We start from the raw sequence: 13160 nt of genomic DNA, 5'->3' as shown, positions 1-13160 counted from the left end.
CCAAGGCTGGTCTTGCCGCTGTCACTGAAGAAAAATACCATCTGGGAATAGGCCTGATGAAGAGGGACCATTCAGCTTTATCCTAACAGCAGGGAATCAAAATGAAAGCCTATAACAGGCAAAGTGATAAGATGTATTTCCAAAAACGGCACTAATCAATCAAATGACCGACAAGACTATTCATTTCATTTTTATTGAATTAAAAACTGTCTAGAGACAAGTGGAAAAAATAATTTATTGCAGGATCTCTTACACATGAACACAGAACATTTTATACAAATATCAATGTGCTGATAGGAAATGCTAAATTTAAAGACAAACATTTTTACACAAAAGTAATTGTACTATATTTTATAAAGATAGATGTTAATAAATTATCAGAGATATTGAAGGACAACAGGCTAATGAGTCCAATAAGAATGCATTCTATGTCGAAATTAAAGTAAGTTTTCTGAACATGATGCCCTGGATATAGTCACATTCTTGTGAGCTAAGAAAAAGGAGCTAATTTCTGGGAATAAAGGGCCAGGAGGGGCTCTGACCACCAGGAACACCCCAGAGCCATGCTTCCAGCTTTTTCCTTGGATGTGGTCAGAGCCCCTAACATTCACCCCAAACTAACGCAATAGCTCATTGTGAAACAGTGCCGCTTTCTTTAACAGCTGCATGGGATTAGTGAGATTTATAATTATAAAAGGGGTACAATGCAAACGACAGCATTTTAGAGGAATTATAATTGCCACATGATCTGAATGAATAACCCAATAGTTTAATAACAGAAATGCGTATTCTCTATTTCTGAAGGAAAGTTAGCATAGTCAGTATATAGTCAGTAAATAGTCAGTATTTTCTTAGCATGAAATATTAATTCTTATTTGTGGAGTCAGTATTTTCTTAGCATGATATATTAATTCTTATTTGGGGAGTCTGAAAATAAATTGCATTTTTTCCCTAAAATTCTGAATTCACTCCTTTAGAAAATGATTTCTATAATGATATACACCAACATGATAAAACTTTTTTATATGTTATAGTCATTAAAATATACATATGCATATATATAGAGAGAGCACTGAACAGATTTAGAAAACCATGGTGTGTATATATATATATATATATATATATAGACACATGGCCAAATACTGTTCCGTTTCATTTAATTAAATTCAACAAATATTTATTGGGTGCCTACTCCTTGCAAATCACCATGTTAGGTGATGCTTGTAGTAGATTTTAAGACACGTGAAGCTCACATCACCCACACGAAGCCGAACTTCAGGCAATATACTAAACCTTGAAAATACTCAAAAGCAGAGCTAAAGCGGAATAATGAATAAGGAAAGCGATAACCAGGAGAAAGGCTTGGGGAAATGCAAAAGGACCAAGGGAACGACTGCTCCCAGGCTTGGCAGGAGTTAGGGCAAGACTGGACCGCACCCCGTCCTCTTCACCCCGACGTCCAAGATTCAGTTGTCATCCTGCTTTGTTTCCTTTACAAAGTGGAAAAAACAGGGTATTAATTTTCAGTGATAATAAAGCTTGTAGGACTCCCAAAAGATTTTCTTTCTTCTTTTAAATAAAATTTGATCTGCACTCGTATCTACAGTTTTTCTAAGTCATTCCCACCACCACGCTGGATGAGACAGAAGCACCCAAGTAAAATGAGCAATGCCGGAGGGAAGCTAATTTATCAGAAGAACATCGGGAAGCCAGCTGGCACCAGAAGTAGAAACAGTGAAGAGAAGGTGAAGATGAAAACTTTACAACTTGGCATTCCATTCCTCTTAGGACTTCTACTCTAAAAGCATTTATAAGGAATGTGTACATCCAGGAAAAGACATATAGTCAAGGAGTCTCACCCCCTCTAAAGAACCAGGTACATCAGCGGGGAACAAAGCATCAGACTTGTTTCTGAGGCAACCCACTGGGAGGGGGCAAAGCTGGCAGGACCTTGGTGTCACGAGCCACCCTGGGTCACAGGACCCCTGAGCGAACCCCCCCCCCCCCCGACGCCAGCACCTGGGTTCAGGCTGGAGTACGCCCAGGGCACGAGCACGGACCTATAGCTTCCCTGCGGAATCATTTAGATTCTGGAAAAGTATAAATCACTCTTCTCTCCAGGGAAGACACACAAGGGACTACATGTCCAAAGATGCCCCAACATTCCCCGAGGTGACAGCGTGGCCCTCGGAAGGATCTGGAGCGTCGTGGTCAGGAAACCTCCCGTGAAGGCGGCCCTGTCCTGGCCCTGGTGGTGACCTCACGACAGCTGAGGACGCTGGGGGGGGCCCGGGACGCCCCTCACCGCCCGCTCCCCAGCTGGGTCCGAGCCAGGTTACGGAGGAACAACCACAGCCAGCTCTCCTCCGTCTCGTGCTCTGGTCTTCATCTCATTAGAGGACAGAACCAGCAACCGTAAAGTCTCCCCTGAGAAGTCTGTGCTGTTCTAACCGGCTCACTAACGGTTCAGTATTTCCGCTGCTTTACTGAAGGGTTCACGTACGCAAGAATTCTTTGCAAATGAAACGTGTTTTCAGTGATTATGATTTAGCTCCCCATGTTTACAGTCTGTCTTAAAAGGGAATTACACTCTGATGAGTCATACCTCTGTTCCTGTAATTTTTCTGGATAGAAACCAAACTTGCATTGGCTCTTTTTTGCCCTTCATGGACACTGGGCCTCTGTGCTCCAAATGGAATTGTGGGTCTGAATTTTCTGGTGTCATGAGACATCTAAAGGGGACAGGGAACAGGGAGAGAAGCGTGGAGTATGGCTGCACGGGGAAAGGGACACACACCAAAGTTATTTAAAGGTACCTCAAGGTTTTAGTAACAATGAGCATAGCAGAAACTCCTAAGATGGTGAAGAATCACTTAAAATGGAAATAATGACACCACCTTCTCAAATAAACAATAAATAATCCTAAGAGCAGAGGTGATAAACGTTAAAGGTAATAAAATCACCCAGGGAATTAAAACACATGCAAAGAGACATTTTTCAAATCGGTAAATAACTAGATGTGTCTCTTACCTGTATGTATATTCAGACACATTTATTTTTCCTTTTTGTCCGGTGGTTTCTGTTCTGCTTGTGAGGTTGACAGTATTTCCAAATAGACAATAGCGAGGCATCCTCTGTCCTATGACACCAGTGACTACCTCCCCTGTGTGAATCCCTATTGTTATCTGCAGAAATCAAAGCTCTGTTTTAATAAATTCAATAATATGAATTATTGCTTACTCTATATTAAAGAATACCGTAGAGTCATCATATAAAAATCATAAGAATTCTCTAGAACTCCAAGCATATTACAGACAAAAACCCTCACAAAAATCTTTCAAGAGAAACATTCTTTTTGTCAAGTTTGAAGCTTTCAAAGATGTGAATCTGGCAACTTACATGAGACACAGGAAAGAGATTTTAAAAAATAAACCAGAAGGGACAGGGGGTTTTATCTCATCCTCGTGACTTTCAGTACATGGACTAAAGAAGATTTCAAACAGGTGGACAGGTTTCCCATTTCTATGGAAGAATGTAATACAATGGGTTCAATAAAATATTAGTCTTTGTTTATACAGATGGCCAAAAGGCACAAGAAAAGATGCTCAACATTGCTAATTATTAGAGAAATGCAAATCAAGATTACAACGAGGTATCACCTCACACCAGTCAGAACAGCCATCATTAAAAAGTCTACAAATAACAAATGCCGGAGAGGGTGTGGAGAAAAGGGAACCCTCCTACACTGGTGGTGGGAATGTAAACGGGTGCAGCCACTATGGAGAACAGTATGGAGGTTCCTTAAAAAAACTAAAAATAGAGCTACCATATGATCCAGCAATCCCACTCCTGGGCATATACCTGGAGAAAACTGTAATGTTCACTGCAGCACTATTCACAATACCGAAGACATGGACGCAACCTAAGTGTCCACTGAAGGATGGATAAAGAAGATGTGGTGCATATATACAATGGAATATTACTCAGCCATAAAAAAGAATGAAATAATGCCATCTGCAGCAACATGGATGAACCTAGAGATTATCATACTCAATGAAGAAAGTCAGACAGAAAAAGACAAATATCATGTGATATCACCTATATGTGGAACCTAAAATATGACACAGATGAACATATCTACGAAACACGAACAGATTCACAGACACAGAGAACAGATATATGGTTACCAAAGGGGAAAGGGAGAGGGAGGATAAATCAGGAGTTTGGGATTAACATATACACACAACTGTATATAAAATAAATAACCAACAAGGATCTATAGTATAGTACAGGGAACTATATTCAATATCCTGTATTAAACCATAATGGAAAAGAACATGAAAAAGAACACACATATTATATATGTATAACTGAACCACTTTTCTGTACAGTAGAAACACAACATTGTAAATTAACTATACTTCAATTTAAAAAACATTAAAAATATTAGTCTTTGTTGTCAAGATGTTATTCCTTGTACATGATTAATGATTATGAATATAAATCGGTTGTCCAAAAGGTCTATTACTACCATTATAATATCTGTTTTATCTACTAACCTGAACAGATTCACCATCTACCTGGACCTGGCCGGCAATTTCCATCATGTCCAAAGCCAGGTGGCAAATGGAACGTGCATGGTGGATGCAGGGCTCTGGTAACCCACTCACCGTCATGTACTTATCACCGACCGTTTCCACCTAGCAGGGCACAGATTGGTCAGTACAAACATGACTGTTTCACTTGCTACCCTTACACAAAACGTGTTCTTCCAATTGCTATCAATAACTTTCAACTTTCCTCCCCTGAATCTCTTAAAATTCTGATACCTTCAACTCCAACAAGAAGAAAACGTCATTATTTGAAATGTACACATCTGGCACTTGGAGTCTGATTACAGGCATTATTTTTCCTCTAGTTAAGTCCCGCTTTCTCAGCTCAGATATGCTCACTACCCAGGAGGACAATTTACTACCCTATTTCCCCTTAAAACACTGATGGTTGGATGGGCCAAAGCCGCACTGCCCCCAGGTCAGTGACTTATCCTGGTCAGTAACCAGTGATTTTTACGACGTGCTCACCAAGTGTTACACGGTTCCTCAGAAAAAGACTCTAAAATAAATAGTCCTTGTGGCACTTCTATGACTCCAGATGCCTGGGTGGGGGGGGTTTGGTTCACATTCTTGCCTGTACGAAGCAATATTCCACTGACTTCATTTTTCCAAGATTACATGTGTTACTAATTGAAACCAAGGGCAGAAATGCCTTATAAATGTTTCCCTCAAGCTGATGTTATCTAAAAGCGGGTCTCAGTCCCCTTCTTAAGCTCCATGACTTCTTTACTGTGCAAATCACTTTTACGTTTCAGTAAAAATGTCGCTTGCAGACCACTGACACGAATGCCGTGTTTATATTACGTGTGATAAACCACCTGCACAGATTTAACATTTTAACTAGGGAATCGTCCGTTCCATTCATCTGGGTTACAAGGAAGAGAATGTTTTAGAACGCGAGGTAATTATTTAAGAAAATGGTAAATAACGAATGCACGAGACCTGCCCGTACCAAGCCTGCAGGGCTACAGTCAGGGAATGGTGACCGCAGTGCCTCTGGAAGCCACGGCTTGAAAATTCAGAATCATGAATGGCACCGCATTAGGACAGGACCTGGACTTGCCTTATAAACAAACGGATTTTTCCGGGAGTCTGTCAGCGTGTCGAATCTGGTGTAGAGGTCGTTGAGGAGGTTGACAATCTTCATGGCGCCTTCCCCAGACGCATGCTTGCTGCAGAAGGCGTTGAAGCCCACGATGCCGCTGAAGAGGATGGTCACGTTGTCGTACCTCTTCGCGGGCACCGGACGCTTGTGCCTCAGCTCGTTGGCCACGGACGGAGGAAGGACGGAGTACAGCAACCTGTCCAGAGGGTGAGGATAAAGCCACAGTGAGAGATGCTGAGAGCAGCGACCGTGCCTCTACGGCCCGCCTTGTAGACTTCAGTGCCGTGTGCACTGTGCAGGCTTGCGTTCTGACCAGACACCCGCTATCAGCCACCTTTATAAGTCAAGCCGAGAAAATATAAATAATTGGTTTGTTTTAATCCCATAGAACATCCCCAAATCCAAACCAATTCAAAGCAAATCAAAATAAGCCAAACAAAACAAACAGACAAAACAGAGGACTGACACCGGCAAGTCGAAGTTGTCTTGCGTGGGCTTGTGTGTTAATGCTCCTGCTGTGACAGTCACAGGATGAACGAAGCCATTCAAGCACTTAGCACCGTACGGATCCCACAAAACCAGGGGCACGTTCACCTCTCAGGGATAAGCCATCTGCCTCAACGCTTGCCATCTGACGCGAAAAGCAGATTTCCCCAACAAGGACCTACTGTACAGCACAGGGAACTCTACTCAATATCCTGTAAACACCTGTAACAGAAAAGGATCTGAAAAAGAATATGTGTGTATGTATATATAACTGATTCACTTTGCTGTGCACCTGAAACTAGCACAACATTATAAATCAACTGTACTTCAATGAAAGAAAGAAAGGAAGGAAGGAAGAAAGGGAAAGGAAAGGAAAGGAAGGAAAAAAGAAAGAAAGGGCAGATTTTTCTGTTTCATTCCTGCCTCACTCCTTCATGGAAGAAACGGATAAAGCAGGTGGAAATTGGTCTAGACAAGAAAAGATCTCATTTCCGTTGACAGTCCTGAGACCACGCTGATGGGACCAGGGGCCCTGGGGCGCGGGGAGAGGGGCGAGCACACGGGAGGGGTGAGAGCTGAGCAGAGAAGCAGAAGCAAGGGGACCTGCGGTTCCCTGACGTGATGGCGCACGGGAGCAAACACCACCTCCGAGCCTCTTTCTCCCCTAGGCCAGACGGCACCGGTGCTAAGCTTAAGGTGCAAAATGGAGCTGAGGTCTCATTTTTTCGCTACCTTTAGTGGAATGTATTCAGTGTTTCACTTTTCACTTTCAAACAGAGAACATTTTATACAATATTTTAAAGCTATATCTGAATATTACATGTGACCAGCACAACTACTTCATTTCAACAAAAATTCATAGTAAATGTTTATAATTAAATCACCTTGAAAACCAAATATCAACGAAGATGGAAACCTTGGTGGTTTTCTAATATAACAGCCAGAGCAGGATCTGAGTAACTCAGACTTACAAATCCAGGTGACTGTGAGCCTTGGTCCTAAGGACAATCTTATAAGCTCCATAAAATGGGTTATTTTTCATGGTGGAAGCTGTACCACACACTGATAAATACACATTTTGAGTTGTTTCTCGAGCAGCAGGAGGAATTTGAGTGGCCCACCTCATCCCACATACTTTTGGAAATTTGCCAAATACCTGGAACGCTTACGGGGTTCCCTTCAGGGCCATGAGGAAAGTAAAGTGGTGTCGAAGAAACTACAGTTTTCAGCTTCATTATACAAAGTAGGAGAAGTGCAGGACGAAGCTAGGGATGAAGACAGACATTTACGTGGATTCTCTATCCATCTAAGCTGCCAATAAACAGTTAATTGATGTGTTTACCTGTGGGCACAGCAACCACCCACAGGCAACACACACACACCAGTGCACGGACAGGACAGGAAGTGGTGCTGTTACCAACCCTACGGTGTCAAGTACAGTGACACGGTTCTCACACGAAGGAACATCAGGTCAATTCTCCAAGATAGCTTCCTATCATACAAACGTTAAAAATGAACACGCAAGACCCCCGGTAAAATTCTCTTACGAAAGTCAGTGATTTCATGCTTTTAATTAATATACTCAAGCAAGGCCAAGCAGTATGCACGATGTGTATTTGTTTACATGAATTACTTGAAAATGAAATATTATCTTAAATGTTACTTGCCCAATAGTTCATAATTTAATCCACCATTCATAGAAAAATAATAGTTCTATGTTTTGATAGCTTTGTTCATGTATCAAATTACAGATGCAATTGTTGTCATCACAGAAGACACTACAGTCTGTCAGACTCACACCTGTCAAACCCAAAAATAATTTGGAGTCCAGGAACAGAACGCTTTTAAAACATAATGGCCAAATCTAAGTTCAGTGTTCAGTGTCCCCCAGCACCTGGGCAGCCCGGGCACCTAGAGGAAGCTCGGTACACCTCTTGTGTGAAGAAACGGATGAATCGGTAGATGGACTTGAAATATGCACTTGAATTATTCTTCTAATGATTTCCAGAGACAGGCTTTAGCGTATATTCTTCCAGCTTGGTTTGTAAAATTACTATTAGGACTGATTGATTTCTGTGTGCATAACTTCTATTTAAGTGATGTGTTAGAGTTTATCTAGGACTCCAGACCTACGGCGGGTCCCACGCCTCCGAGGCTTGTTATAGGGAAGAACCTTTGTGTTCTATTACAAGCTAATCACTAACGGGGTGTTGCTTATCAGACTAAACTGTACACAATGGCCCATCTCTGGGAACCCTGCTCCCCAGGTCATGAGCCTTAAGCTAAATACCTCTGTTTAGCTCCCAGGAAACAGCCTGACCAGGCTCACCAGGGAGCGGCCGCAGGAAGGAAGACATTCACACCTCCCAGCCCCAGACGCTGCCGGGAACCAGGAAGAGCTTAGCTGTAGCCCCGCCCCTTTGGCTGGTCCCACCCCCTTTGGTTTTAGCCCCACCCCCTTTGGCTTTAGCCCCGCCCCTTTGGCTGGGCCCGCCCCTTTTCATAGAAAAGGAGCCCAAATTCTAACTCAGGCCAGATGGTCGTTCGGGACACGATCCCGCCATCTTCTGGGTCTGCCGTCTTTCCGACTACGATCGCTATTCCTTGCCCCAGCAACTTGTGTCTGGATTTACTGGCCTGCCGTGCAGCGAGCAGTACCAGCTCGGGCCCGGTCACAGCCCGACGGTCAGTCTTAACTACGGCAGAGCCGCCGGCTACCACGAAGGCCAGCCCCGCCCGCCCTCTTCAAGCACAGGGCACGTGCTTACGTGTCTGTCTTCTTCTTTTCATCTTCCAGGGCACGCAATGTGAGCTGCAGCCTGTCCGTGAGGATCTCCAGCTCCTGGGTCAGCTTGTACTCCTCTCGAAACTGCTCCCCCAGCAGCACGAGGTCCCGTGTGGCATCGTGCAGCGGGATGTCGCTCAGGTACAGCCCGCGCCGGGTCAGGTCGTCCAGGTTCATGACACTGTCACAGGGAGAAGGAGGCACTGTCAGTCCCCAGGATCCCCATGGCAACACCGCCCTGGCTCCTGTCCAGGAGTCTAATCCCGCCGCCTGCCATTCAGCAGGTCAGGCGTAAGAAAATCTGGAGAAACGCGAGAGGAATGTGCTTCATTCTTCTCAATATTTAAACATCTATCAAAGAGCAGTGAACTTGACATGCAGTTTTGCCAAATGGCGCTTTCTAACGCCATCAGCCTAAATTAAAAGATAATGTGAAAAACCGCCCTACAAAACCCGCTCGGGTTTTTAACACAAGCCTGTTACTTATTATTGCCACAGTTTTTCCTCATTATGAAGAGATGAAGAAAAAGTTATCTTTACTCTCTTTAACAAGGATAACAGTGTTTCTTCTGAGAAGCTAGTTCACTGTTGCCTTAGGGGTTTTTTGACGTAACTAGGTGTCTTCTCTTTCACACACAATGATGAAAGGTTTACAACCTGATCTATGACCCATCTTCAACATGACTTTTCCGTACTCATGACTTTCTAACATGCACTTTCTATTCCACTCTTATTTCTGGCTCTAATTTCTTCTACTACTCTTATTTTCTTTGACTAATTTTCTCATTTATTTGAAACAGTATTTGTTCTTGCTGAATTTGATGCATCTTTGTAACTTAAGTCATTCTTAGAACAATGTATTTATTGATTCGGTGAAGATCTGTTAAGTAAAAAGTTGACTTTTAAAAAAATTTAGTATTTGGTTAAAATGTCTGAAGGTTACATTCTTGGTTTGAATTCTTTAAATGCAAAGTAATTATTTCCAGTCGTTCATAATAATAATTTCTCTAAAATGACATAACTGTGTTGTGACTTTACTAAAGAAATTGGGATTAATAAAATGTCTCCCTGCAATATATTCTCAGCAGAAATGTCCATAAATCAAAGCAAAAATTAGCATGTTAATAAAGAAAAATAAAATGATCAAACAGTTTACTATTGACACACACCCTTCAGGAAAGAGGCCAGATCATCCACCAAATGGTTTACAAGACCTGCCAGTGAGCAGAGGAAAAATGACTGGAACTGTAAAATGAAAGTGAAGGGTTAAAATGCTCATATTTAGTGAGAAAACTTCATCAAATTGTGCCTCACTGTTCTCAAAACTTATTATTATTCTAATGAGCTATTAACTTTTTTTCCCCATTTTTTTCTTAACATCTTTATTGGAGTATAATTGCTTTACAATGCTGTGTTAGTTTCTGCTGTATAACAAAGTGAATCAGCTGTACGTATACATATATCCCCATATCCCCTCCCTCTTGTGTCTACCTCCCACCCTCCCTATCCCACCCCTCTAGGTGGTCACAAAGCACCAAGCTGATCTCCCTGTGCTATGTGGCTGCTTCCCACTAGCTATCTATTTTACATTTGGTAGTGTATACATGTCCATGCCACTCTCTCACTTCGTCCCAGCTTACCCTTCCCCCCTCCCCGTGTCCTCAACTCCATTCTCTACGTCTGCTTCTTTATTCCTGTCCTGCCCCTAGGTTCTTCAGAACCATTTGTTGTTTTTTTTTTTTTTTAGATTCCATATATATGTGTTAGCATACGGTATTCGTTTTTCTGTGTCTGACTTACTTTACTCTGTATGACAGACTCTAGGTCCATCCACCTCACTACAAATAACTCAATTTCGTTTCTTTTTATGGCTGAGTAATATTCCATTGTATATATGTGCCACATCTTCTTTATCCATTTGTCTGTCGATGGACACTTAGGTTGCTTCCATGTCCTGGCTATTGTAAATAGAGCTGCAATGAACATTGTGGTACATGACTCTTCTTGAATTATGGTTTTCTCAGGGCATATGCCCAGTAGTGGGATTGCTGGGTCATATGGTAGTTCTATTTTTAGTTTTTTAAGGAACCTCCATACTGTTCTCCATAGTGGCTGTACCAATTTACATTTCCACCAACAGTGTAGGAGGGTACCATTTTCTCCACACCCTCTCCAGCATTTATTGTTTGTAGATTTTTCGATGATGGCCATTCTGACAGGTGTGCAGTGATACCTCATTGTAGTTTTGATTTGCATTTCTCTAATGATTAGTTATGTTGAGCATCCTTTCATGTGTTTGTTGGCGATCTGTATATCTTCTTTGGAGAAATGTCTATTTAGGTCGTCTGCCCATTTTTGGATTGGGTTGTTTTTTTGATATTGAGCTTCATGAGCTGCTTGTAAATTTCAGAGATTAATCCTTTGTCAGTTGCTTCATTTGCAAATATTTTCTCCCATTCTGAGGGTTGTCTTTTCATCTTGTTTATGGTTTCCTTTGCTGTGCAAAAGCTTTTAAGTTTCATTAGGTCCCATTTGTTTATTTTTGTCTCCATTTCCATTTCTCTAGGATCAAAAAGGATCTTGCTGTGATGTATGTCATAGAGTGTTCTGCCTATGTTTTCCTCTAAGAGTTTTATAGTGTCTGATCCTACATTTAGGTCTCTAATCCATTTGGAGTTTGTGTATGGTGTTATGGAGTGTTCTAATTTCGTTTACATGTAGCTGTCCAGTTTTCCCAGCACCACTTATTGAAGGGGCTGTCTTTTCTCCATTGTATATTCTTGCCTCCTTTATCAAAGATAAGGTGACCATAGGTGCATGGGTTTATCTCTGGGCTTTCTATCCTGTTCCATTGATCTATATTTCTGTTTTGTGCCAGTAACTTTTTTCCTCTTGGGGTTATTTATTTTGTAAGTAAAACTGCTTTCAGTTGATCTCATTTCGTGTGAGTACTGGTTTCTCTGTACACATGAGCAGGTCCCATATGACAGTCGGTGAGTGTGTCACTATGTAGCCAATTTCTGCATATGGTGATTAGCAAGTAGACTCCAAATTTCCTGCTTCTATTTCCAAAGAAATCCTTCTTTCCATGAATAGAAACTGTCCCTATTGAGAAGCTGTCATTCTACCGATGCTCAACTTGGAAAGAGGCAGAAGGAAGAACACTTATTTTTAGCAGTTGAAGATACAGTTAGATCAATGGAGGATATTAATACAAAATATAGAGTTTATATTTCCTAATTTTGTCTCTTTTATTTTCATAATATATACTCTCAGGGGAAAAACCCATCATTAGTCTTATATAGTCTTTAATACCATATTAATAATTTTCAAGGAAGGTGTTACAAAATTCATTCGATTTTTCAGAAACTTTAAGACAATATCTTTAAATGAAAAGTGATCAATTGGACTTTAAACTAAATTTTTAATCAACAGCCCACCAAAACATCTTTTCTTGAGTGTTACTAAATAATGTGCATACATTTTGTCTGCACAAAGTTATAAATACACAAAATATCACCTAACAAGCTCTATAGTTACCTATGTCTACTGCTCTAAAGTAAATTTAGAGATATGTTTCTTATTCTAAATTCCCATGCATCTTTTAGTAGAACGCTTGTCACATTTTGAAAATACCAACCTACAGTTTTACCTCCCTCTAATGTTTATTATATTTATTTTTTTAATTAATTAATTTATTTATTTGTTTTTGGCTGCGTTGGGTCTTTGTTGCTGTGCGTGGGCTTTCTCTAGTTGTGGAGAGCGGGGGCTGATCTTCGTTGTGGTGTGTGGGCTTCTCATTGTGGTGGTTTCTCTTGTTGTGGAGCACAGGCTCTAGGCGCGTGGGCTTCAGTAGTTGTGGCACGTGGGCTCAGTAGTTGTGGCTCGCAGGCTCTAGAGCACAGGCTCAGTAGTAGTGGCTCATGGGCTTAGCCGCTCTGCGGCATGTGGGATCTTCCCGGACCAGGGCTGAAACCCATGTCCCCTGCATTGGCAGGCGGATTCTTATCCACTGCGCCACCAGGGAAGTCCCAATGTTTATTATAAATAACATTATTTACATAAGTGTCAACTTAAAACTATATTTTGAATAGTGTATCTCAGTTAAAGTAGCGAAATAGTTTTAATATAAAATAGCTTACATCCAGAAATTAGAAAAGTAATTTCTTGG

The 13160-nt window shown here is 41.5% G+C and overlaps 1 protein-coding gene across 1 annotated transcript in view; it reads right to left on the bottom strand.

Annotated features, from left to right (window-relative positions):
• Positions 1-215: 215 nt before the first annotated feature.
• Positions 216-13160, bottom strand: part of GUCY1B1 (guanylate cyclase 1 soluble subunit beta 1) — a 52405-nt gene continuing 39460 nt past the window's right edge. Inside the window, exons 9-14 of the mRNA XM_082461739.1 lie at positions 8973-9170; positions 5677-5914; positions 4560-4700; positions 3031-3185; positions 2606-2732; positions 216-1490 (exon numbers count right to left, since the gene is read on the bottom strand). Coding sequence (XP_082317865.1) covers positions 1467-1490; positions 2606-2732; positions 3031-3185; positions 4560-4700; positions 5677-5914; positions 8973-9170 — 883 coding nt within the window. The 3' untranslated portion in view covers positions 216-1466. The remainder of the gene's footprint in view (positions 1491-2605; positions 2733-3030; positions 3186-4559; positions 4701-5676; positions 5915-8972; positions 9171-13160) is intronic.

Source organism: Balaenoptera physalus (genome assembly GCF_965194825.1).
Source record: "Balaenoptera physalus genome assembly, chromosome: 5".
Taxonomy (NCBI): Eukaryota; Metazoa; Chordata; class Mammalia; order Artiodactyla; family Balaenopteridae; genus Balaenoptera; species Balaenoptera physalus.
This window is presented reverse-complemented; position numbering and strand designations above follow the sequence as displayed.